The sequence below is a fragment of the Thermothelomyces heterothallicus genome, assembly GCF_042370625.1.
Source record: "Thermothelomyces heterothallicus CBS 202.75 unplaced genomic scaffold P884_scaffold_7, whole genome shotgun sequence".
Lineage (NCBI taxonomy): Eukaryota > Fungi > Ascomycota > Sordariomycetes > Sordariales > Chaetomiaceae > Thermothelomyces > Thermothelomyces heterothallicus.
The window spans coordinates 1130026-1149487 of record NW_027192568.1 but is presented as its reverse complement, the minus strand read 5'-3'; the positions used below and the strand labels follow the sequence as shown (position 1 = coordinate 1149487).

The 19462-nt window shown below is 59.7% G+C and overlaps 9 protein-coding genes across 9 annotated transcripts; 4 read left to right on the top strand and 5 right to left on the bottom strand.

Moving 5' to 3' along the window:
• Nucleotides 1–83: 83 nt before the first annotated feature.
• Nucleotides 84–3905, top strand: P884DRAFT_221438 (tRNA synthetases class II (A)-domain-containing protein). The gene is made up of 5 exons (XM_069439490.1): nt 84–490; nt 683–828; nt 880–942; nt 1013–3418; nt 3488–3905. Exons 1-5 carry the CDS (start codon nt 412–414, stop codon nt 3671–3673), a joined length of 2880 nt encoding a protein of 959 aa, XP_069298996.1. The 5' UTR covers nt 84–411; the 3' UTR covers nt 3674–3905.
• Nucleotides 3906–3982: 77 nt separating this feature from the next.
• P884DRAFT_196848 (S-adenosyl-L-methionine-dependent methyltransferase) lies at nt 3983–5855 on the bottom strand (the record flags this gene model as incomplete). Its single annotated transcript, XM_069438018.1, has 3 exons — nt 3983–4192; nt 4347–5320; nt 5420–5855. 3 exons carry the CDS (start codon nt 5853–5855, stop codon nt 3983–3985), a joined length of 1620 nt encoding a protein of 539 aa, XP_069298995.1.
• Nucleotides 5856–6131: 276 nt separating this feature from the next.
• On the top strand, nt 6132–7840 carry P884DRAFT_258108 (tryptophan synthase beta subunit-like PLP-dependent enzyme). Its single transcript, XM_069441209.1, has one exon. The coding sequence runs from the start codon at nt 6353–6355 to the stop codon at nt 7685–7687; it is 1335 nt and encodes a 444-aa protein (XP_069298994.1). The 5' UTR covers nt 6132–6352; the 3' UTR covers nt 7688–7840.
• Nucleotides 7841–8480: 640 nt separating this feature from the next.
• On the bottom strand, nt 8481–9603 carry P884DRAFT_298754 (transcription elongation factor S-II; the record flags this gene model as incomplete). Its single annotated transcript, XM_069444634.1, has 3 exons — nt 8481–8489; nt 8598–9356; nt 9472–9603. The coding sequence occupies 3 exons, from the start codon at nt 9601–9603 to the stop codon at nt 8481–8483; spliced, it is 900 nt and encodes a 299-aa protein (XP_069298993.1).
• An 803-nt stretch (nt 9604–10406) lies between these two features.
• Nucleotides 10407–11444, bottom strand: P884DRAFT_196559 (major facilitator superfamily domain-containing protein; the record flags this gene model as incomplete). The annotated part of the gene is made up of 1 exon (XM_069437988.1): nt 10407–11444. One exon carries the CDS (start codon nt 11442–11444, stop codon nt 10407–10409), a length of 1038 nt encoding a protein of 345 aa, XP_069298992.1.
• A 132-nt stretch (nt 11445–11576) lies between these two features.
• Nucleotides 11577–11990, bottom strand: P884DRAFT_322924 (major facilitator superfamily domain-containing protein; the record flags this gene model as incomplete). Its single annotated transcript, XM_069445432.1, has 2 exons — nt 11577–11628; nt 11683–11990. Coding segments are annotated over 2 exons (360 nt in total), but the record flags the coding sequence as incomplete, so codon positions are not given.
• Nucleotides 11991–13406: 1416 nt separating this feature from the next.
• Nucleotides 13407–15497, top strand: P884DRAFT_197535 (cytochrome P450; the record flags this gene model as incomplete). Its single annotated transcript, XM_069438066.1, has 1 exon — nt 13407–15497. One exon carries the CDS (start codon nt 13407–13409, stop codon nt 15495–15497), a length of 2091 nt encoding a protein of 696 aa, XP_069298990.1.
• Nucleotides 15498–15850: 353 nt separating this feature from the next.
• P884DRAFT_328828 (uncharacterized protein) lies at nt 15851–17258 on the bottom strand (the record flags this gene model as incomplete). The annotated part of the gene is made up of 2 exons (XM_069445608.1): nt 16256–17258; nt 15851–15906 (listed from the first exon to the last, which is right to left on the bottom strand). The coding sequence occupies exons 1-2, from the start codon at nt 17085–17087 to the stop codon at nt 15851–15853; spliced, it is 888 nt and encodes a 295-aa protein (XP_069298989.1). The 5' UTR covers nt 17088–17258.
• Nucleotides 17259–18061: 803 nt separating this feature from the next.
• Nucleotides 18062–19264, top strand: P884DRAFT_268786 (uncharacterized protein; the record flags this gene model as incomplete). Its single annotated transcript, XM_069442226.1, has 1 exon — nt 18062–19264. The coding sequence occupies one exon, from the start codon at nt 18062–18064 to the stop codon at nt 19262–19264; it is 1203 nt and encodes a 400-aa protein (XP_069298988.1).
• Between the last annotated feature and the right edge of the window lie 198 nt (nt 19265–19462).

Below are 19462 nucleotides of genomic sequence, written 5' to 3'. Positions count from 1 at the left end.
GTATCCAATCAAGGGGAGCATTCAGAAATTGAATTGCGATAAAGTGACGGCCGATATCGCGAGCGAGGGAGAGTGGACGTTATGTCGCGGCCACTCCGCTTGGACGGGAGGTTGTGCTGGTCCAGAGGCTTCTGCGGCGCAGGCTACTGCCGTCTGCAGCCGGCTTTTGAGGCTTTGAGTCATGGACCTGGACCTGGACCCGGACCCTGCACCTCGCGAAGCTTCCACCACAAAAGCCCGGCTGCTGCCCCGCAGTCTCGCTCCGTACTCGAGAACTTTCGAGTAGCCACCCCGTCATTAACGGCCAAACGCGCTCCCCGTTGCTTCGCGTTGATCGGCCGCCAACCACGGATCGTGTCAGCTTCCAGATACGGATACCGGTTTTATTCTCGATCCTCAACGCCGTCGACCATGGCTAAAATCGAGTGGACTGGGGCCCGCGTCCGCAAGACGTTCTTGGATTTCTTTGCAGAGAGGGGCCATTCGATCGGTGAGTCGCCTCCGCCACCCAACACCCCGCCTACTTCCTTGCACGCATCACGAGGAATTTTTTTTTTTTTTTTGGCGCTTTGCGGTGAAGCGCATCACGTCTCCTGTGGATTTCTCGCGGCATGCAAATGAACATAACCATGCGGCATAATTTCCTTATCGCGGCCTTGCTAACTGGCGGACTGCCCCGCAGTGCCTTCATCCTCGGTCGTCCCTCACAATGACCCCACGTTGCTCTTCACGAATGCGGGCATGAACCAGTTCAAGCCGATCTTCCTCGGGACGATTGGCAAGACCGAGCCTCTAGCCCAGCTAAAGCGTGCGGTAGATTCGCAGAAGGTGATTTGGCACCAAACTCTTGACTTGGTAGCACACGCTGACTTTTGGTAGTGCATCCGCGCCGGTGGCAAACACAATGACCTTGACGATGTCGGCAAGGACAGCTACCACCATGTGAGTTCGGCTGCCTTACGATCCCCCCCACCTCCCCTCGAGGGTCATCATGTTGGCTGAGACATGACAGACGTTTTTCGAAATGCTGGGCAATTGGTCCTTCGGCGACTACTTCAAGAAGGAGGCCATCCAGTGGTCATGGGAACTTCTGACCAAAGTTTACGGCCTGGACCCGGCCCGTCTCTACGTCACCTACTTCGAGGGCAATCCTGAGCTGAATCTCGAGCCGGATCTCGAGGCCAAGCAGCTCTGGCTCGATGTTGGTGTCCCCGAGGACCACATTCTTCCGGGCAACATGAAGGACAACTTCTGGGAGATGGGCGACCAAGGGCCGTGCGGTCCCTGCAGCGAGATTCATTACGACAAGGTCGGAGGCCGGAACGCTGCACACCTCGTCAACCAGGACGACCCGCTGGTGGTGGAAATCTGGAACAACGTCTTCATGCAGTTCGACCGCCAGAAGGACAAGTCGCTCAAACCCTTGCCCGCGAAGCACATCGATACAGGCATGGGCTTCGAACGCCTAGTATCTGCCCTGCAAAACAAGACCTCCAACTACGCCACCGACATCTTCACGCCGCTCTTCGCGAGGATACAGGAGGTGACTGGCGCTCGACCGTATGCTGACAAGTACGGCAAGGATGATGCCGACGGAGTCGATACCGCTTACCGTGTCGTCGCCGATCACATTCGCCTGCTCGCGTTTGCAATTGCCGACGGTGCCGTACCGAACAATATTGGACGGGGTTATGTGGTCAGGCGCGTGCTCCGCAGAGGCGTGCGGTATGCCCGCAAGTACTTCAACGCCGAGATTGGCTCCTTCTTTTCAAGCGTTCTACCGGCGTTGGTTGAACAGATGGGAGAGCAATTCCCCGAACTCAAGAAGAAGCAGGCGGATATCAAGGAGATCCTGGACGAGGAAGAGGTGGCGTTTGCTGTCACGCTAGATCGCGGTGAGAAGCAGTTCGAGAAGTATGCTGCCCTCGCGGTCAAGTCGGGCGAGAACAAGCTCTCCGGCGCCGACGTGTGGCGTCTCTACGATACCTTTGGCTTCCCCGAGGATCTCACGAAGTTGATGGCCGAGGAGCGTGGACTCACCATCGACGAGGCCGAGGTCGAAGTTGCCCGCGAGAAGGCACGGGAGGCGAGCAAAGCGGTCAAGGAGGCCGTGACGACATTCCCCAAACTCAACGTGCACCAGATTGCCGAGTTGGAAAACACCATCAGTCTCCCCCGGCCGAATTCGGAAGCCAAGTACGAGAAGGGTGACACCAAAGGCAAGGTACAGCTCATCTTCACTGGCACCGAGTTCCGGAAGACAAGCAAGGAGCTCCCGCCCAAGACTCCTCTCGGCCTGCTCCTGGACAGGACCAACTTCTATGCCGAGTCCGGTGGCCAGGTGGCGGACACGGGCAGGATCATCATTGACGGTGTCGCCGAGTTCAAGGTACTTGACGTACAGGAGTACGGCGGTTACATTGTGCACAACGGCTACCTTGAGTACGGCGAGCTCACCGCCGGCGACGAGGTCATCTGCGAGTACGACGAGCTGCGGCGCCAGCCTATCCGGAACAACCACACCGGCACGCACATCCTTAACCATGCGCTGAGGGAGGTGCTCGGTGACGAGGTCCATCAGAAGGGATCGTTGGTCGACCAGGACAAGCTCCGCTTCGACTTCAGCCATAAGAGCCAAGTCACATTGGAAGAGATCAAGAAGATCGAGGAGATGTCGAACGAGGACATCCGGAAGGATCTCAAGACGTACGCAAAGGATGTCGATCTGGACCTAGCCCGCCAGATTGAGGGCGTACGCGCGGTCTTCGGCGAGACATACCCCAACCCTGTGCGCGTCGTATCGATCGGCGTTGATGTCGATGAGCTCCTCAAGAACCCCAAGAACCCTGAGTGGCGAAAGTACAGCGTGGAGTTCTGCGGCGGCACCCACGTGGAAGCCACCGGTCTCATCAAGGACCTGATCATTGTCGAAGAGAGCGGCATCGCCAAGGGCATCCGACGTATCGTCGCATACACGGGCGACGGCGCCCACCAGGCGCAGCGCGACGCCAAGACCTTCGCCGAGAAGCTCGACCACATCGAGGCGCTCGAGTTTGGGCCGCAAAAGGCGGCCGAGATCAAGGCTGCCGCGGTCGAGCTTGACGCGCTCGCCATTTCGGCCTTGACCAAGGAGCAGCTGCGGCAGCGGTTTGCCAAGATCCAGAAGGAGGTCGTCGACGAGCAAAAGAAGCGCCAGAAGGCCGAGAGCAAGACGGCGCTCGACACGGTCCAAGGCCACTTCAAGAAGGAGGAGAACAAGGATGCCAAATACTTCGTCGGCCACCTCCCCATCTCGGCCAACGCCAAGGCCATCGCCGATGTCATGACTTACTACAAGTCCAAGGACAAGGAGCGGACTGTGTACGTGTTTGCCGGCAGCAAGGATGACGCTGTCATGCACGGCGTCTATGTCGGAACGGTAAGTCTCCCGACAAACCGCCCATCACTATTATTGATAAGGCATCTCTTTACTGACATATTTTGGCAGTACCTCTCGTCCAAGGGCATCACGGCCGAGCAGTGGACCGCGGCCGTCACCGAGGTCATCGGCGGCAAGACGGGCGGCAAGGAGCCCAGCCGGCAGGGTGCCGGTGCCGAGCCGGCCAAGCTCGACGAGGCTGTCGCCAAGGCGGAGCAATGGCTAGTCGAGAAGATGAAGGAACTCAACATCTAAAACGCTCGGTTACCATGTTTCTCAGGCCTGCGATATATGGTCCTGGCAGTGTCGGGTCAAACTAGGTTTAGACTGGCGAATGAGGACATTTAATTTGGGGCAATCATGGCTTTTGGGGTTTCTTGCTGGTGACACGCGTGGGTGGGCTCTGAAGATCTTCGAAGACTACATATGTCCCCGAAAACCCAATTCGGGCTGCCTCTCCTCAAGAGGGCTGACAATTTAGACGGGCTTTGAAGACTTTGTATTGTTTTACAATGATGTGTGTGGACTAAGTACGTCCCCCGTCGATATGTTTTTTTTTTTTTGTTATACAGTGAATAACACGCTGGCGTTCTTGTACCACGTCAAGAGCGGGTTCTCGCCGCTCTGCGTCTCGGTGTCTTCGACGTACGCCCACCTGCGCATGAACTCCTCGTGGGTCAGGACGCGGGTCAGCTTGCCCGTGATTGCTTGGTACGTGGCCTCCGCGGTCTGGAAGTTGGTGGGGAACATGATGTCGAAGTAGCCCTGGTGGACCTAAGATAAGAAAAGAAGAAGCACAAATGTCAGCTTGCCGGCTCCCTTCTTTCGAGCGTTGAGGAGCACATATATATATATATATATATATATATATATATGTATGCATGTCTGTATGTATGTTTCTTCGGTAGTTTCGGTGGAGATTGCTTACCAGTGGCGTGGAGACGGGCACGGGGCGGCGCTGGAAGCGCGTCTGGACGATCGGCGCGTTCAGCCCCTTGATCGCGCCCGGCAGGGAGTGGAAGTCGCTCGTGAGCAGGCGATGGGCGGGGAAGTAGCGTCCCAGCACGTCGAAGAACTGCATCAGCCGCGTGGGTATGTACTCGGGGGCGCTCAGGTTGGGCGCGAGCGGCCTCTGCGCGGCCAGCCAGCGGCCCAGGCGGGTGGACGGGTAGGGGAGCTTGTAGCGCCCTCCCGTGGCGGCTTCGCGGACGCGCATGTAGCGGGCGGCGACGGGGTCCATCTGGCGGGTGTAGAACTCGTAAAAGTCGCCGTTCTCGTCGATCAGGACCAGGCCCTGGAGCGGCTCCAGGGTCTCGGTGTCGTAGCGGATGACGTCGTGGGCGAAGTTGTCAAAGACCTCGAAGGCGAGGAAGAAGCAGGGCGAGGGGACCGGGCTCGTCCAGTCGAAGATGGACTGGTTGATGATCTCGACCTTGTCGGCGTGGCCCCGCGCGGCGAAGGACTGCACGAGCTGGGAGTTCTGGAGGTCGGCCAGCTGGGCGCTGATCTCGATGATCTTGTACTTTGTGCGGTCGTACACGGCGGGGTCGACGTCGCGGATGTAGTCGAGGATGTTGAGCATGAGGGTGCCGCGGCCGGCGCCCATCTCGTAGATGATCAGGTCGTAGTACGGATAGGTGGTGAGCTTGTAGTTGGCGACCAGATAGCGCGCAATCGCCTCGCCGTAATAGGGACGGAAGAGCTCGGTGGGCGTGTACCACAGCTGGCGGGTGTCGCTCGGGGAGACGGCGTCGAGGGCGTCCTCGAACTCGACATAGCGACGCGACAAGAGCGCGTGGAAGTCGAGCTCGTCATACAAGGACGGGAAGTCGAAGGGCTCGCCGGGCGTGAAGATGACCACCTGCTTGGAGAAGTAGCCGTAATTCGGGTTGTAGAGGCTGTCTGTGATTGATAAGAGGCAGAACAAGACGGGGGGGTGTCAGCTGGTTCCGATCCCGACTGTCAATTGGGTCCCGCCGACCCGGAGATCGACCGGCGTACCTTCTATAAAGTCGCGCATCAGCATCTTGACCCTGCGCGGCCGTTCCGTGCGCGTGCGGAGGTCCATGGCCGTCACCATGGGATACTTTTGGAACTCCTCCGACATGTCCTGCTGGAACATGTCGCTCCGCTGCTGCCAGGTGACCTCGGCCTGCGACGTGCCTATGCCTACGCCCGAACTCCCGCGTCCTCGAGCTACATAGGAGCGGCGTTGATGGTATTGGTATTGGTATTGGCGGTGGGGTTGGGGTTGGTTGTATTGGTGGTGTTGGTGGTGTTGGTGGTGTTGCGGGTGCCGTAGCTGCTGCTCCCGAAGTCGCTGTCGGCGCACATCACGAAGCGCCGTGGCGAGCGTCGCCAAATTCCGACGTGATTGGCAAGCCGGATGGCGCCGGAACAGCTGTCGGAACAGCTGGGTGACGATGGGCGAGTCCATGGTCCCGGCGAGGGGGCTCGCTGGCGGGGAGGCGGGAGGGACCTCGATGGTCGGAGACGAGGTGCAAGAGGCGTGTCCGCTGCAACAACCACAGCAGAGGCTTCATTCAATCCACTCGCTGGGCTTCGACTTTTTCGAGGTGGCCCGAGCTTCTGAGCTGCACTGTAATCCGTACTTGCTAACTAACTAACGCTGGCGGGGTTCGGCCCCACGCACGACCCTGGAAATCTTTGGGCTTGTTCCTCTAGCGCAGAGATGACATCAAACCCACAAACTTCATGAACCTGGAGTTGATCTCGACGAAGTAGTGGTTTTCTTCTTTTCTATTCAAAGCACATATTTTCCAATTCGTCAGATTTGATAAAAAAACAATTTCCTTTCTTCCCGTTCAGAACCGAGGAGCAAAGTTCAGAACCCATTCCGCCGAGTTGAACGGCGGCGGTGAGCGGTGCACATTTTTGCGCTTACCTACCCTACAGAGTAAACATGAGGTCACAATGTCATTGAGCGACCACCCTCGAGCATACGGCACTGCCGCTCTGACGGTAGCTTTCATTGCCGGTGTTCTCGTCACGCTGGGATTCAAGGATCTGTACCCGGAGCTGGAGGCGCGGTACCAACGACGAAGGAAAGGATCAAGGAGGGGCAGCATCTTCTTCGGGCCCGTCAACCTCGAGGATCGCGAAGAATCGTCCGTCGTAGACGACTACGACCGGGGCAATGGCATCGTCGACGGTGTCGAGGGTACCATTGGCAACACGCCGCTTGTCAAGATCCGCAGCCTCTCGGAAGCCACCGGCTGCACCATTCTCGCCAAGGCCGAGTACCTCAACGGCGCCGGCGGCAGCCCCAAGGACCGCGTGGCTCTCAACATGATCCGGGCCGCCGAGGAGCAGGGCCTCCTCTCCCCGGGACGCGGCGATACCATCTACGAAGGCACCGTCGGCAGCACGGGCATCTCCCTCGCCGTCCTCGCCCGCGCCCGGGGCTACAAGGCGCACATCTGCATGCCCGACGACATGGCCGTCGAGAAGTCGGACCTGCTGCACCACCTGGGCGCCACCGTCGAGCGGGTTCCGGTCGCGCCCATCACGGACCCGGGCCACTTTGTCAACCTGGCCCGGTCCCGCGCGAAGGAACACACGGCCTCCTCCGACACGCCCTCGCGCGGCTTCTTCGCCGACCAGTTCGAGTCCCTGGCCAACTACACCGCCCACATGAAGACGACCGGCCCGGAGATCTACGCCCAGACGGGCGGCGGCCGCCTCGACGCCTTCGTGGCCGGCGCCGGCACGGGCGGCACCATCGCCGGCGTGGCCAAGCACCTCAAGGAGGAGCGCGGGCTGACGTCGCTGCGCGTCGTCCTGGCCGACCCGCAGGGCAGCGGGCTGTACAACAAGATCCGGCACGGCGTCATGTACTCGCCCACCGAGCGCGAGGGCACCCGCCGGCGGACCCAGGTCGACACCATGGTCGAGGGCATCGGCATCAACCGCATCACCGAGAACTTCGAGGCCGGCCGCCCCCTGATCGACGACGCCGTCCGGGTGACGGACGACCAGGCCTGCCGCATGGCCCGCTGGCTGGTCGAGCACGACGGCATCTTCATCGGCAGCAGCAGCGCCGTCAACTGCGTCGCCGCCGTCGCGACGGCGCTCAAGATGCCCAAGGGCAGCCGCGTCGTCACCATCCTGTGCGACTCCGGGACGAGGCACCTGAGCAAGTTCTGGAAGCACATCGCGGCCATGGGGCTGGAGGACGAGACGCAAAAGCAGGATGAAGATCTGCTTGCCGTCTTGGGTCTCGAGAACCTCCGGAGGGCAACCGACTAAAAAGTGCAGACTGAAAAGTGCAGACTGAAAAGTGCAGACTGAAAAGCGCAGACTGAAAAGTGGGCAGGCACATGATGGTCAGAAGTAGCTCGGCACGCACTTGGGGTGTACATACATACAACCATTCTTAGATTGATACCCAGAATTTTTGGCAACGTACTCTGAACTACTTGGCTCGTTTCCTTCGCCTAGTCCAGCGATTCGGCGAAGTCTAGGAGCATCTCTCCGCATGTTACCCGTTATGCTATCGCGTGTGTATATGTGTGGTATGTATGAGCTGCACTCGTCCATCTGCCGCTTCTTGGGAGATGGATCAGCAATCTTCTTCCCACGTCGGAGACCATCAATCATCACCCCTTCTCCCCCCTTGCTTTAATTCCACAGGCAAGAGGAGCAGCAAACGCCTTGACTCCCCGACCTTATATAATCCGTGTTGCCCAGTCACTACCCGCAAAACCACCCCGACAATAAAATAAAAATAAAATCCCGAGGGCATCTTGGCTGCTTACTTAGATGCATGCCTCTACACGTACAAAACCGAGCCTCTTTCAGCGATGACGCAAAATGGCCCTGGTCCGAAGCGCACCCGTCCGCGTTTCGTAATGCAAAGAGGAAAGAAACTAGAAACACTCCCTCGTTTGACCTCCAAGATCAGCCGGAGCCAGCCATGGATCGGGGCCCAATCAATCATCGGGGCAGCTGAGAAAAATGGAGGAGAGAGATAATTAAACGAGAAAGACATGGGTAAGGGAAGGCATGAATGAAGAAGAGCCAGGCCCAGCAAGCAATCGGCTTACGAAAACTAAAAGATTTCACGATTAGCAACTGGCAAAGCGTAGTTTGAACCACACAACCCCAGGAAAGAAAAAGGGAGGCCGCGCCGGGCGGAGGGCGCAAAGGGACTACTCACCTTCCAGCGGTGCCCGCAGACGGTGCACTCGCAAAATGTCGTCATGGGTTCATCAGCAGAGCGGGTTTGGGCCTGGCTGTACGACACCTTCTTCTTCCCGCACTTGCCGCACTGGAGGTCGACGCTGATGGACTTTTGGGCCATGGGGACCTGCGCCTTGAGCATGTTCTCGCGCTCGAGGGCGCGGTCGCGCTCGCGCTGGGCGTCCGAGGCGAGCTCCTCGTCCGTCATGACGACGAACTTGTCCGGGGGGATCTCGCCGTCGAGCACGCGGCGGCCCAGCTCGGCGTTGTCCTTGCGCTTGAGGCTCGTCATGAGGCCGCGGATCTTGTTGCGGTACTCGGGCGTGTCCTTGTAGACGGCGAAGGCGGCCGCCTCGATCGCCATGGCGTGCTGCAGCACCTCCTCGACCGACTCGGTCCTGCGGTACGCCAGGCCGTTGTAGAGCACTCCGATGCTACCGTCGCGCGCCTTGTTGCCCGTCCGCGAGATGTCGACGTTGTCCGTCTTGAAGTGCCGCTTCTCGGGGTCGCCCTCGTACGGCGTGCTGTACGAGGGCGACGGCGCCGGCGCCGGCGAGTCCTTGGAGGTTGGCGACTTGCTCTCTTCCAGCTTGCGCTGTTCCAGCTTGCGCTTCTTGGCCTCCTTGGCCGCGTCCACGCTTTTCCGCCATTTCGAAACGATCTCGCTCGCCAGTCGCGCGATGTCCTTGTTCGGGTTGTGCCGCAGCCTGCCTACCGAGACGCCGGCCTTTGTCGACTGTGTGTCCGGCCCCACCCCCAAGTTGTGAGCATTTGTGGCCCCACGCCTTCAGATTTGGGCCCCCGGACGCCGGGGTATTTTTTTTTTTTTTTCTCTGAACGGACAGACTTACACGAAGCTGCTCCTCGGTCGGCGCTGGGACACTCTTCAGCTCCTCGAGCAACCCGACAACGACGGACGGAGGGTCAGAAGCGATCGCCTTGTTCAAGGACTTTATCCGCTTGGTCAGAGTCTGGTCGTCCATCTTGCGATCGCCTCTGGCAATTCGATAAACCGTTTCCGCTTTGGGTTATCGGCCGGCGCTCACGGGCGAACAGCAAAGCTCGGGAGCTGAAGCGATTTGGGGTAATATCTAAAGTGTAAATGAAAAAGATGAAAAAGCTCGAGACGCGATACCAGAGGCCGAGTTCCTGCCACGCAACGGTTATGCCGCACGGGAGGGATTCTCTTAAGCGTGTAAGGACGCGAACGGGATGGCGCGCGGCGTGCGAAGGTGAAGAGGCGCTGGAGATGCGGACGACGTGGAGAGCAGACGCAATTGGCAACTTTCCCCAATCGGCACGGGTACAAAAGCAGCCGCCCGGCGATAAGTCGATCGCGTGCCCCACCTCTGAGTGAATGTTGCAGCCTCCCGTAAGAGGTGAAAGCTTGTTCCCCCCGCTTTATCCGGGGTTTATCCGCGTATATTTGAACCTCCGTTCAGGACGAGATTAGTCAGGGAAGGAGCAATTCGCTGAGAAATATTTCTTCTAGGCCCAGGAAGGTGAAATGCTCTATATTTCTAAATCAAGGATAGCAATAATGAGAAATTCTGCTGCTCGTGTATCTCGTCGCAGTCAATACCCAACACGAATCTCTTGCGATACACTATGATAACCATCCATCCAAGAAACGTTTGCAACACCACCTGCGGGTACACGTACTCCGTATCCGAAGATCTTCTCTGTTCCTCCCTGACATCGCCGGAGCCTTTAATATTTGGCGCTCAATAAATTATGGTACGCTCTCCGCGATCGTGCTCAACCCGGCTCCGGAGCTCAACCGAGGCTATCCTTGACTCTTCTCCGCCTCCTCACCCGATTCCTGTGGGATGGCCTTCTCTTTGTCTCCTCGAGTGGCTGGCCTGACCGACTTCCACTCGATGAAGCACGAGATGATGGCAGACAGGGCACCGAGCGGGATCGACACGATGAATACCTTGGTGAGCGCCGCGTTGTAGATTTCGAGCATCGCGGGCAGATCCTCGGCGGGCACCAGGTGGCGGAACGAGGCCGCGCCGCCGTCGATAAGCTTCTTGATGTCGAGGCCGTCCAAGAGGCGCGCGGCCGTGGCGCGAATGAGCTGGCCCTGGAATACGCTATTCCCCACCGAGAGGAAAATGGCGGCGCCGAGCGACTGCGACGCGACCACGGCCGCCGTGGCGATGGCTATGTCCTCCTCTCCGAGTACCGTCTGCACCGCCATGAAGCCCTGCTGGATCGAGATGCCGAAGCCGGCGCTTGTTAGTACTTGATAGCCCGCCCATTGCACCGTCGTCGTATCGACGCGCAACAGCGCCATCAGCGCCAGGCCGGCGGTGCCGATGGCGCTGCCGATCACGGCGGGCGGCGTCACGTAGCCGACCTTGGACACGAACCAGCCGGCCGCCAGCGAGAAGACGGCGTTGACGACAAAGTAGGGGATCATGTTGACGCCCGACTGCATGGCGCTCACGCCGCCGATCGCCTGGAACCAGACGGGCAAGAAGAAGGTCAGGTTGATCAGCGCCGCATAGATCATGAAAGCCATGCCGCACGACGCCGCCACGGTGCGCTGCGTGATGATTCTGGGAGGCATTAAGGCGCCGTCGCCCTTCCGCCACTGCCACGCGACGAAGAGGAGAGCGGCTAGGAACGACCCAGCCAGGAGCCCGATGACCTTGGCGCTACCCCACGCCATGCCCTGCGTGGTGTACTCGAGGCCGAGGAAGAACATGACGGCCGCGCCTAGGAGCAGCACATTGCCGATCAGGTCCAAGTCCACGAGCCGCTCGATAAACCCACGCCCCGCCTTGTTGCTTCTCTTGGGGTTGAAGAACAAGAGCATCGCCAAAACGGTTGCGCCCCCGATCGGGAGGTTGATGTAAAAGCACCAGCGCCACGACTGCCACACAGCATCAGCAATGGATTCAATTGGTTGCCGAAAAAGAAAAGGGAAGGAAGGAAAACATACCACGAGGTCCGTAAAGACGCCGCCGAGTAGCGGCCCGGTGGTGGCGCCAACACCGAACCTTTGATCGAGTTAGCACATTGATCAGAACCATGGAAAGGTGTATGCTGTTCACATTGTGCCAACCACGGCCATCAGGATTGGGCGCGACTGAAGAGGAACGGCGGTGCCCACCACCACAAAGCTCCCAGTCAATATCCCCGCGCTGCCGAGGCCCGCGATCGCTCGCCCGACGATGAGGACGATCGAGCTCGGTGCAACTCCGCAGAGCAGCGAGCCGAGCTCGAACAGAAACATGGCCGTTAGGTATGCTTTTTTGACTGAGAAGAGCGTGAATACTCGCCCAAACATCGGCTGGAAGGCGCACGCCGTGAGCAGATACGCAGAGCCGTACCAGCCGATGTCAGGCGTCGACCGGAATTCGTGGGTGATGTACGGAATCGCCTAGGTGGACACGGGTCAGCACGCCGGAAGGAAGAGGCACCAGTGTGTTCTGTCAGCGCTCACCGTCGAGATGATTGTCCGGTCGATCGAGATGAGAAACTGGGCAAACATGAGGCCGGCCACCAGGCACGCGAGGGGGAATCCCGTCACGAAACCGCTCGTGTCCGAAGCATCGCCGTGCTCTACACGTTGCCCATCTTTTGACGACTCGAGTGAGCTCGGGGGTTTCTGCTTCCGCCGTTGCGCGTCATCGATACGCCGAAACTCCTCTATGTCGTCGACAGTAAACAGCGTCTGCTCGAGCGGAATCGTCCCATGGACGGCTCGTGGCGGGGACGGAAGATGCATGCCTGCGCCCTGCCGCCGGAGATACTCCTGCTCCCGCTCCCACATCGATATCATCTCCCCCGTCACTCTGCGGTCGGATCTCCTGGGCCAGGTCGCCGTGACTAGATACCTGGGCAGTGATAAGTCAGAATGCGCCCTCTCCCCGGTCCGTTACCAAAGGCCCCGAGTTTGACGCCGCGCTGTACTCACTCGTTCATCAGCGCGGAATCGAATTCCCACCGGTGCACCGGGCAGCACCACGAGACGGTCCACTCTCGGGGAGGTGACTCCGTTGCGACGACTTCGGCTGGGTGCTCTGCTTCGGTCGCTGTCATGCTGTGGTCTCCGTGGGAGGAAGATTCGAGTAATGAGACGCAAGATGTTTTGGTACGCGGTGAATTATACTCTCAGATCTCAGCGAGGAAGGTCGACAGTGGAAAAAAAAGACGCGTGTGCGCCAACGAGAGTGGGAGCCTTTTGTTTGATATTCGTTCTCTCCTCCCCGTTCCGGACTTACTCTTGCTGGGTATGCAATCCGAGTACTCGCGTTCCTCGCAGAATTTACACATGAAAGCTGACTTGTGTGTGGCAAACCCTCGTCATCTCTCCCAGGGTAACAACATGCACGAGGTGGTCGCTGTGCTGTATGTACGGCGGCCGCCGGAATCGCTGAGGTCATGGAGGAGCATGTGCGGCCGAGGCGAACTGCGTGGGCTCGCCGAACCCTACACCAGGTGACGCAGCCCTCTCTGGCTAGCTCTTGCTTTAACCACGTGTATGCGTTGAACCGGGCGTTGGGTTTCACGTTGATGCAGCAGGGACGCATACCAAGGAGCCTCCTGCAGGCGGAATGGAACCGCCCATGAAGGAGGATCACTGCCCACGCCGGCGCTACGGGTCCTTCGCTGGTATAAAGAAGACCAGTCCATCGTATCCTCAAGCCTTCCGTTGCTCATTGTCGGTCCTCGACGTGTACGCCTCTTCGAGCTCCCTTTTCATCGCTACAGATCTCGACCAAAAAAAAAAGAAAGAAAGAAAGAAAGAAAGAAAGTCAGCTACAACGCAGGCATGCCGGGAATCAAGTTCAACACTCCCTTGCCTCTCTTCGCGCTCGCGGCGGCAGCGTCATTCTACTGTACAAGGAAGCTGGATGAAGAGGTCTGGCCGACGACGCCAATCCTGACTGCATACGTAGCCCTTGCCTACTGGGTTATCTGGCGAGGATGGCTGTATCCTATCTACTTCTCCAGTCTGCGACATATCCCGACTGTTCCGGGGTTCCCCCTCTGGGGTCAGTTCATCCCCATCATCTTCGAGGAGTGCGGGATCCCGCAGCGCCGCTGGCACCGACAACATGGCCCCATTATCCGCTATTTCTTCCCCTTTGGCTGCGAGAGGCTCTCTATCGCCAACGACACGTCCATCCGGCACCTGACGGTCAAGAACCCGTACAACTTCCCGAAGCCGGTGCGCGCCAAGCTGTGGATGGTGCGCATCCTGGGCGAGGGTGTTCTCCTGGCCGAAGGCGCGGACCACGTGTACCAGCGCAAGACGCTCACCCCAGGGTTCTCTATCTCGGCCATCCGCACATTCACTCCCGTCTTCTGGGAGAAGGCGCTGTTAATGGCCGACCTCCAGCGGCGCCAGCTGGACGAAAGCGGCAAGTCGTCTGCTCCGTTGGAGGTTCTCGAGTGGCTTAACCGGTGCACCCTCGACATCATCGGCATGGCCGGGTTCGGATACGACATCGACTCGCTCAGGGAGGCCTCGCTACCGCTGCGCCACGCGTACCGGCTGGTCTTCAACTTTGACCTGGCCTCGCGCATCCTGCACGGCGCCCAGGCCTTCTTCCCCAGCACGAAGCACATACCGGCCCAGATGAATCGCGACATGGAGACGGCCCGCGGCATCATCATGGACGAGGCCACCAGGATCATCAAGGACAAGCTCGAGGAGGCCGAGAGGATCCCGAAGGCCAAGGACATCCTGGCCCTCATCGCCCAGGAGAACCTGAAGCTCAAGGCCAAGGGCGAGGCCGGCCTGTCGTTCGAGACGATGCGCGACCAGATCATGACGTTCCTCGGGGCGGGCCACGACACCACGGCCACGGGCGTCACCTGGACGATCCACCTGCTCTCCATCCACCCGCAAGTCCAGACGCGCCTGCGCGACGAGATCCGGGAGCACATGCCCTTCCTCTTCGACCCGGACTGGACGTACGACAGGTCCATGACCCTGACGGACCCGGACCGGCTGCCCTACCTCGACAACGTCTGCCGCGAGTCGCTCCGCTACATCCCGCCGATTCCCATGACGGTGCGCCAGTCCGTGGCCGACGACGTCATCGACGGGTACAAGGTGCCCGCCGGCACCGTCGTGTACATGCTCGCCAACGCCATCAACCGCATGGAGTGGTTCTGGGGCGACGACGCCGACACCTTCGACCCGGACCGCTGGGACAAGCTGCCCGAGACGGCGGTGCCCAACGCCTTCATGACCTTCTTGCAAGGGCCCCGCGGCTGCCTCGGGCGCAAGTTTGCCGAGGTAGAGATGAAGGTCCTGCTCTGCGTCTTGCTGAGCCGCTGGGAGTTTAGCCGCGACTACACCGCCGAAGACCCGGAGGACTGGAAGATGTGGCGCCTCGTGCTGCGGCCCAGGAACGGCGTCGCCGTCGTGGCCAAGCCTGTCATCATGCCCACCGAGACGCCCCCCGACTCGCCAGCTCTTCCCCCGGATGAGCCGCCTACCGATCCGACGTGCCGGGACCTTATGGATGAGGAATTCTTCGACCGGCCCTCCTACGTCGTTGCCCCGACACCTTGCAATACCCCTGCTGAGCAATCACCTACCAGCACCCCCGAGGAGTCGCCCATCAACACCCCTTCCGAGACGCCTGCCGACACTCCGCCGGCATCGCCCGCCGCCGCCCCCCCGGAAACAACCCCCGCCGACAACAACCGCCCTCCCGAGACGCACGTACAGCCGCCCGCCGAGAGGCCGGAAGGTGGGGAGCTACGAAGGGAAAGAGGCGGTCGGCCGGGAGCCCGCAGAGCGCCTTTCCCGGTCCGTGCCTTCATGCTTCTGGCCATCCTGCCCCGTCTCATGGCGCCTGGAAACAGGATTCTGGTGTGGCTCAGGCAGAGACGTCTTCAGCTCTGACAGCAGCTCCATGTGTTTGTTTCTTCGGATTTTTGGTTGGGTTGTCTATTGCTTCGCTGGCTGTTGGGAGGAGCTAATGTACGGCACGTGCATTCTACTGCATGTTCTAAATTCTGGTGTGGGTTGATATAGATAATAAAACCGGCGTTGGCGTTCTGTTTATCTCGAAGCTTACTGCTGTACTTCGTCCTCGCGAGAGGCATCCATTCGAGTGACCACAGATAGGCTACGACCGCCACGGGGCCTGGCTTCACTCACGAATTTTTAGACATTGTTGCTGGTATCGACTTTACCCCGTATCTACCCCCGAGGTACACTTTCCCCTTCGCGTAATTAACCCAATAATCCCCGGTTCAGGCGTCGTTGTCACTGAGGACCTCCTTGACCGAGAGAAGGGAAAGGGGAGGAGCTTTTCAATTGAGCGTTCTTGTTTCTCCGTCTATTTTCCTTCTATCTGTTTCTTCACGGTACTTCAAAGAAAGAATCACGAACCAAACTTTTACCTTTGGTTATCTTGAGGGTGAGGCCTCGTCTTTCACTCGAGGCATTTGAGGAGTCCCAGGGCCGAGCAACAAGAGATATTGGACTAATGTCTACCCCTACTTTCACTACTTCCGATTCCCGTGAAAAGGGAGAGAAAACGAAGGAAAAAACCCTTCCGTCCTGGTAATTTTATCTTCTTCTTTTTGCCGCAGAACAGACCCCAACCACACACATCTATCATGTGCAACAACGACGACGACAGCAGCAGCACCGACACGGGAGACAGCCCTCCTCCTCCTCCTCCTCCTCGTCCTCGTCCTCATAAGTCGCGCCCTCCTGCTTCCGCTGCGTCTTCAGCCGCTGCTGCTTCTCCGCCTTCTTGCGCCGCCAGGCCGCCCTCGCCCTGCCGACGAACCTGTCCAGCCGGATCCTCCTGCTTCCTCCTCGCCTTAACCCCCCTCCGTTGACGACCGTCACGGGGTTGCACACGCTGATGCCGTTGCACGTGATGTTGAAGTTGGTGTTTCCGCTGCCGTCGCCGTCGTCGTCGGCGTCGGCGTTGTCGCCCTCGTGTCGTGACCGTCCCTGGGCCGGCGACGGCGCGCGGTCGGGAAACATGGCGTCGTAGTTTATGACGACGGGAGCGGGGGCGAGGGCCGGAGACGGGGCAACTTCCACTCGTCCGGGGCCGCCGCCGCCGCCGCCGTCATTGGCGGTGGTGTCGTCGGTGCCGTTGTTGTCGTCGGCCCGCGAGGATTGCTGGCGCATGCGGTCGACGTGTCCGGCAATGACTTGGAGGAGGCGTTCGAGGTCGTCGACGACGTCGTCCGAGTCGCCGGGAGGGCTGGGGCGTCTGGCGATGTTGGCCCTGTGGACGGTGTGGTTGAGGGCCGTGAGGATCCCCGGGGTGATGTCTCGGTCTGCCATCTTGCCGGACTCTCCGGCGGCGCGGGTTTTGTTATCAGCGGTCCTTGCCGCTTCGGCTCCCGAGAGGGAACGGATTGCGTGTCTGTTGGCGGGTTGATGGGGGTCCATCGCCGGTGCCGCGAGGGCGGTGGCAGCGGCGAAGAAGATGAGCATGGACAGAATTCTGAGGAAGCATCCCATTTGCGCTTCGTGCTCTCCGGCTTGGGTTCCTCGGAGGAACTTTGTGGGTATGTAGAGGTCGAAGCGAGTTCGGTCTTGGAAAGGAGTGGTGGGAATGACCGAGGCATAACGAACGGTTGTGCTTGGAGGACAGTGCGAGAGAGAAAGGAGAAAAAGAAAAGGGGGCCCCCGGGGGGGGGGGGGGGGAAGGGGTTGAGCAGGAGACTCTTTCCTCAAGCAGCCGGCCTGAACTCCTCTAATTAGTACCAGGAGAGAAAGGGAGAAAGGGCGGTACAGGCTGAGTCTCGACCACACAGTCCAGCTCCGACACGAGGTGTTCCTGCCCCTCTGTGACGACACATGATGGACCACCCAACAACAACAACAAGACCCGCGGCGTAGAGCCTTTAGAGCCTTTACGCGAGGTGTTGCAACTATACTCCGCTATCCGCACTTGTGTAGGTCGGATCTCCACATCGGTGGTCCAATGCGAGGGCAACGAAGCCCCTGGAGGAGGGTAGTGTGAGTCCTGCATGCTGATGATGAAGTGCCACTGACTCCTGACCGAGCCTCTCGGATGCCCTAGAACCTTACGCGGCATCATCAGCTGCAGATCCCAGCACGGGAGTACCACAAAACCTGTGCCCATGGCACCCCAATTCCACGCCACGTCGATGGTTATGTACCATCCATCGATCGGCTGCAGCTACAGCATGCGAGGCATGCCATTGCTGCAGTGTTCGGCGATCCAGTTTCAAACCAACTGCCGTAACCACATGCTCTTTGCCCTTCCCCAAAGCCTAATCGCCGATTCGCACTCGGTGGCACTCGCGTCTTGAGCGATGGCGAAGTCCGGATACCCTCTCCCCTGGTATATATAACTCCTGTGCCATCCTCTCCAGCTGGGCCTCAACGCAGATATCTTCCCCGGACCCATCGAGATCGCGCAAGCCAACAAAGAAAACAGAGCAACCCCGGCTCCAGGATCAATCACAATGCATCTCTCAGTTCTCACTCTCACAACCATCCTTGCCCCGTTCGGCCTCGCCACGACCGGCAACTTCGCCACCCAGGACGGCTCGCCCACGCCTGCCCTCAGAGTCCGGATGGATGTGCCGGCTGCCGACCACCCGAGAAGCACCGCGTACGTGACGATACCAACACCAGCCCCTTACCAGCCCGCCATAGTCGGTAAAAGGGCCAGCTCCGCCACCGGGCTCAAACGTTTCGACAACGGCGACGACGAAGAGGAAGAGGAAGAGGAAGAGGAAGAGGACGACGAAGAGGAAGAGGAAGAGGAAGAGGAAGGAGATGGAGAGAACGAGCAAGAGGAGCCCATCATCATACAAACGCCGCCGCCGCCGCCGCCCAACTCCCTCCGGCGCACGGCCGTCCTCACCACCTCCCGCGCCCCCGGCCCGGAGCAGACCGGTGGCGCCCACCACCAACCGGCGACCACCATCACCGCGGGGCCTCCTCCGCCGCAGCTCCTCCCCCTCCTCCTGGCCCGCGCTCGCGACTGGCGCGCCGACCGCGACAGGGCCATCTCGCGCGCCCGCGACGACGCCGCCCGCGGCCGGGACAAGGGCCGCGAGAAGGGGCGCCAGGGGGCTGAGGAAGGCCGGTACCAGGCACAGGCGGCCCAGGGCCGCGGCCAAGGGCGTCAGAACCCAGCGGCGGCAGCGGCAGCAGAGGCAGAACCGACGGCGGACGGCGAGGGCGTCGTCGGGACGCATGAGGCCACGGCAGCGGACCTGGCAGGTCCGTCAAAGATGGGAGTCAATGCCCGCGACTGGCAGGAGGACCTTGCGTCGGCCAGGGCGCTGGCGAGCTCGGCAAAGTCGTACGCGTCGTCGATTGCCTCGTCGGCCAGTCAAGCCGCGCCCAGTGCCGGGGCTGACCACGATGACGGGGCCGAGGGTCGCCAGCAGCACGGCTCGTCCACGGCGACCCCGGCGCCGTCGACCGCGGGTTTTTTCAGCATCACCATAACCACAACCACAACCACCCCTACCCATGGGAAGCCGCAAACGACCGAGACTCCGCCGGCGGTGGTGGTGCAGGTCGGCGGTGCAACATGTCAGGCGATGAACACTGGCGACGCTGCGGCTGCTGCCTTGGCGGTCGCGAGCTCGGTGCTTTTGGTATGCTTTGGCCAGCCTCTAGCAGTGTGGCGGAGAACAATGGAGAGAGTGTGAATATTTTCTTGGAGCAGCGGCAGGTTAATAAAAAAGGATGCGGGAGAGTACAATATGGAGCCGTAATAATAGTAGTACATGGTATTTTGCTGACCAATATGCTCCCGTCTATCCCACCCGCAACCTCGTATAACGGAGAATCGGTGCCTACATACCCGGTTCTTTTTGTTTTATACATGTGTGAATAATACACGGCGA

Coding starts and splice junctions, on each gene's coding strand:
- P884DRAFT_221438 (XM_069439490.1), top strand. CDS start 412: ATGGCTAAAATCGAGTGGACTGGGGCCCGCGTCCGCAAGACGTTCTTG. Junction 829..879: donor GTGCGGTAGATTCGCAGAAG/GTGATTTGGCAC, acceptor GACTTTTGGTAG/TGCATCCGCGCCGGTGGCAA. Junction 943..1,012: donor GCAAGGACAGCTACCACCAT/GTGAGTTCGGCT, acceptor GAGACATGACAG/ACGTTTTTCGAAATGCTGGG.
- P884DRAFT_258108 (XM_069441209.1), top strand. CDS start 6,353: ATGTCATTGAGCGACCACCCTCGAGCATACGGCACTGCCGCTCTGACG.